This window comes from Morus notabilis, unplaced genomic scaffold, assembly GCF_000414095.1.
Source record: "Morus notabilis unplaced genomic scaffold, ASM41409v2 Scaffold59, whole genome shotgun sequence".
Classification (NCBI taxonomy): Eukaryota; Viridiplantae; Streptophyta; class Magnoliopsida; order Rosales; family Moraceae; genus Morus; species Morus notabilis.
The window spans coordinates 121,254-125,670 of record NW_010360713.1 but is presented as its reverse complement, the minus strand read 5'-3'; the positions used below and the strand labels follow the sequence as shown (position 1 = coordinate 125,670).

The 4,417-nt window shown below is 30.1% G+C and overlaps 1 protein-coding gene across 1 annotated transcript; it reads left to right on the top strand.

The window, feature by feature from the left end:
• Positions 1 to 923: 923 nt before the first annotated feature.
• Positions 924 to 4,097, top strand: LOC21389339 (histidine-containing phosphotransfer protein 4). Its single transcript, XM_024164993.1, has 6 exons — positions 924 to 1,091; positions 2,202 to 2,335; positions 2,478 to 2,546; positions 2,688 to 2,759; positions 3,625 to 3,697; positions 3,802 to 4,097. Exons 1-6 carry the CDS (start codon positions 1,032 to 1,034, stop codon positions 3,835 to 3,837), a joined length of 444 nt encoding a protein of 147 aa, XP_024020761.1. The 5' UTR covers positions 924 to 1,031; the 3' UTR covers positions 3,838 to 4,097.
• Positions 4,098 to 4,417: the final 320 nt, after the last annotated feature.

Here is a 4,417-nt window from a genome sequence, read left to right as displayed (position 1 = left end):
ACGTCCCAACATAAGATATAATTAAGCAGTTGCTGAATAGCTCAATAGTATAATAGTTTCAGTTAATTTGGGAAGGCCTCTAAGTTGTCTGCCGTTGCACTTTTGGGGAGCGAATATATTGAGTTCAAATTATGGGATCAATTACGAGAATAAGAAATGGCAGTGTCATTCAATTCTCCGTGGAAAAATTTAAAACAAATCACTTTTAATGTACAGAAAGATAATTTTACCCCAAACAATAAGATATAATTGATCATTGATTAACTGGAGTTAATCAGTGATTAATTAAAGGGTTAGGAATTTAGATATAAATGAAGTGTAATATAGACTTTATACCACTTGAAGTCGTATGAATCAAAGAAAATGAAATAAAATGGTAAAAACCAACAACCACCTCTTAAAAAGGTATATAGTCAAATTAGCTGTCAAATTATACTTGTTGGAAGCTTTTCTTTATTAATCGTGCCTTTAACACAATATTCCACGAGTTTTATGAGGAGAGAAAAATAGTATCTCTATTGTGAACTGACTCAGGGACCGTATATTTTATGGTTTAAACTAGAATTTTGAACTAAAAAAAAAAAAAAAAAAAACTGTAAGAGAACCATATGAATTGAGGTTTGAAACCCTTTAGCAAGCATGCTCTTAAAGTTCCATTCCTCAAAAGCATAATTAAGCTCTCATGGTTTTAATTAGCCAAGATGACGTTTTTTTGTTAAATTGAAAATCCTAACTTACGTTCATGCATATCCTCTTATAACATCAAAGTTGAAAGACAAGTGTGATACATAAACTTGACACGTACACACTTGATTTTTTTTTTTCCTCTCCTTGTCACCATCTATCATCTCTCTCAATTTCTCCTCAACACGCCCCTATATAAATCTTGGCTTGCCATGTTGCAGTATCATGTAAAGCAATATATGAGTTTCTTTGCTCCTTTTCAGGACAGTTAAAACTATTCGCTGTCATTATCTTCTATTTTCTCAGATTTTTTTTTTCTTTTTTTTTTTGGGTCAGTTCAACTAAAGATGGACAGAAATCAGTTGCAACGCCAGGTTGCTCTAATGAGGAGTTCCCTGATTGAACAGGTTCCTAATCCTTCCTTACCATCTTTGAAATTGCTTGTGGTAGGTTATTATTGTTGCTTTAAAATCACGTTAAATTTAATCAAAATTATGCGAAAACCAAAATATATGTACAATTGGCTGAATTTAATATAGATTTGAGGGTTCAGAATAAAGTGAATGTATTTTTTATCTCATAAAAAAAGGGTAAAGGATACTGATGAACGTGTCACGTTTGTAGACGTTACGTTACGGGTAATTAATTTCACATCTAATAGCCAAGTGATTTGAAGTTGAAAACCTAACTTCGTGGGCATGGGTTTGTTGTCGTTTGCATATATTGGCCGTGCAAGTAAAAAACGCCAAGTCACAATTATTGGTGGTAACTATGATCTCAAAACATGTGATTGGTGTCATAGGCATTGATCATTGTTCTGCGCACTCATTAAAGAAATTTTTGTCGCAAGGCAAAAACGTAGTTAGTGGGGGAATAACTTTTTATTGTTGTTTCTTTTGGGACAAGGACACGGAATAAAATTTTGTATGAACCAAAAGCTAAAAAGTATCATGATAGCCTTAGCTAGGAATATTGGTAAAGGCAACCAAATATGGCCTTAGTTTTTATTATATATGAAATATATGGAACTGATCATAAAACCGATTATTCTCTCATGCTTCATATCCTTGTATCCACTTTTTCACTTCATCGCCTAATTTAGCCTTTCCCTTTTGAGTGTAATACAAGACTAAAAACGACATTTATTCGTGCATGGAAGCTCCTTATTCCATGCTTATATATGGCTATCTTGGTTCATATTATTCCCAACAAAACTATTTAATTGTTCTCAAGGCTAAATAGCTTTGCAATTTGAGGTAAAATCTATTTTCCTTTTACAATCTCTAAGGAGTTTAATACAATTAGGGCCCTTTAATTATAATGGGAGTATTAATAACAAAAGTCCACATATATGGTTAAATCTTAGCGTAATAGTTAAAAGACGTCTTTAACCCCAAAAGAAAATGAAAAAAAAAAAAAAAAAAAACAAACGTATATATGGTTTCTAAAATTTTTTGATTAATTATTTCTTTTATGATTTTAACGATTAATTTGAGAGATACTGAATCTGGCTGCAGGGTTACCTGGATGAGCAACAATTCCTTCAATTGGAGGATTTGCAGGACGATGTTAATCCTAATTTTGTGGAGGAAATTGTAACATTGTTTTATAAAGACTCGGCCAGACTTTTCCACAACATAGAACAGGCACTGTGAGTATAAATTAAAGGATATACATGTGTCATGGTCATCTATCATATATATATATATAAATATATACAAATCAAGTATATTAATATTTATATATTGTCAAGCATATTTTTCAATCTGTTCATTTTTTATCTACATATGCAGGAAGAGTAGACCCGTTGATTTCGCTAAGCTGGATAATTACATGCACCAGTTTAGGGGTAGTACCTCCAGGTACTTTATATATATATATATATATATATATATATTTGATCTTGCGCATATTCTTTAATTTGTGCTCACTTTTTTTTTAATTACTAGAATGAGAAAATGGTTGCTACAGTGTGCTCATAGAGGGTAATAAATTTCTTGCAGTATTGGAGCTATAAAGGTCAAGAATGAATGCAATCAATTCAAGGAATTTTGTTTGGCAGGAAATGCTGAGGGGTAAATTGGACATATATCTATTTATTATATAATGTGTTATATAGTACATACATACATATATATAATATAATACATACAGTGGCGGAGCCAAAAAAATTTTCAGGAGGCGGGATTAATGCCAAAATTTTAAACTGAAACTTCTATTTTGACTTTTTTTTTTTAACTCTTTTTCTCTTTTATTATCTACTTCTATATATTTATTATTTTTCTTTCTTTTTTCAAATGAATCACATTTATAATTGAGTCCAATTAACTTTTTAAAGCCCAATATCTACAAAATTATGCATTTATATAGTAGTGTAGTTGATTTTTTATTTGAGGTTTTAAATTTCATTTATAAGTATATTTAAAAGTCAATTTTTAAGGTATAAGTGAAAATTTGTTAATAAATAATAAAATATGGGTAAACTTAACAGTTAAAATTTGAAGGAGAATAGAAACTTTTTAGAAAAATTGTGTAAAATTGCAATCAAAATTATAAAGCATCTTCTTTTTGGGCCAAATTTCAAAGGAGCCCCTTGGGCCCTGGGGCAGGTGGCTCCACCTCTGAATACGTATATGAGACTTTATCTTCAGTAATTCATAATTATAAAAACGCAACATCATAATTATTAAATATAACATTGGTGTTTTAGAAAAGTAACATAATTTTTAGATGAATAAATTCTTTGATATTATTTCTCTTTAATATTGATGTTATCTTTAATAATTGTCATGTTACGTTTTCATAACTACGTGTTACATTAGAGAGGAACCTACTGAAGGGACCCAGAAAAACCATATGTATGATGTTATTAATAAGTACTCTTCTTGTTTCTGTTCTAGTATATATATATTAATAAGTGATGCATGAATTAATTTCCAGATGCGCAAGGGCTTTTCAGAAAGTGAAACAAGAGCATGAGACTTTAAGGACCCAGCTTGAGACTTATTTCAAGGTATTTTCCATTTGCACGCCCTGTAATTAATATAATTTAACTAATTATCTCGTGATTAATTGATATTTGAATTCTTATTTGGATTTTTATTATATTTGTTGCAGTTAAGAAGGCAAGCTGGATTGGCAGAGACTGTCTAAGGTGCCGAGTTAATGATACGTAAAGAGATCATAAATAACCTTCAAAGTGTCATTCTGTAGTGGCATTTACAAGGCACTGCCATCATCATGGAAATAGTTTAGGGAAAATATATATGTAATATATATGTTTTCTCTTGTTTGCAACTCAGTTATGCTCTAGAAAAATATGGACGTTTTTCACTACTAATAATGCAAATGTTTGATCTGTTCTATGATTTTGATCCTCATGATTGAATCTTATATATCAACTTTTTCTCTTATTATTATTTTTGTTTTTTGCTGTTGATTTGTTTCTGGCAGTTATACCTGTTTCATGGGATTTAAGATTAAATTTGCGCATATATATATATATATTATATACATATATATTGTTACGGATACCTGTTTCATGGGATTTAAGATTAAATTTGCGCATATATATATATATTATATACATATATATTGTTACGTGATTTTATATTAATTTATTGGCGTCAAAATCTGTCAGTCTTGGAAGATTCTAAAGCGAAACTTGATTGAACATATCAAATAAACATAAACATGTATAAATGAGTGATAAAATAATGATGCACATTCTAGA

Excerpts from the sequence above, each read along its gene's own strand:
- LOC21389339 (XM_024164993.1), top strand. The coding sequence starts at position 1,032 with ATGGACAGAAATCAGTTGCAACGCCAGGTTGCTCTAATGAGGAGTTCC. Across the intron at positions 1,092-2,201 it reads GGAGTTCCCTGATTGAACAG|GGTTACCTGGATGAGCAACA; the intron begins GTTCCTAATCCT and ends ATCTGGCTGCAG. Across the intron at positions 3,698-3,801 it reads AGCTTGAGACTTATTTCAAG|TTAAGAAGGCAAGCTGGATT; the intron begins GTATTTTCCATT and ends TATTTGTTGCAG.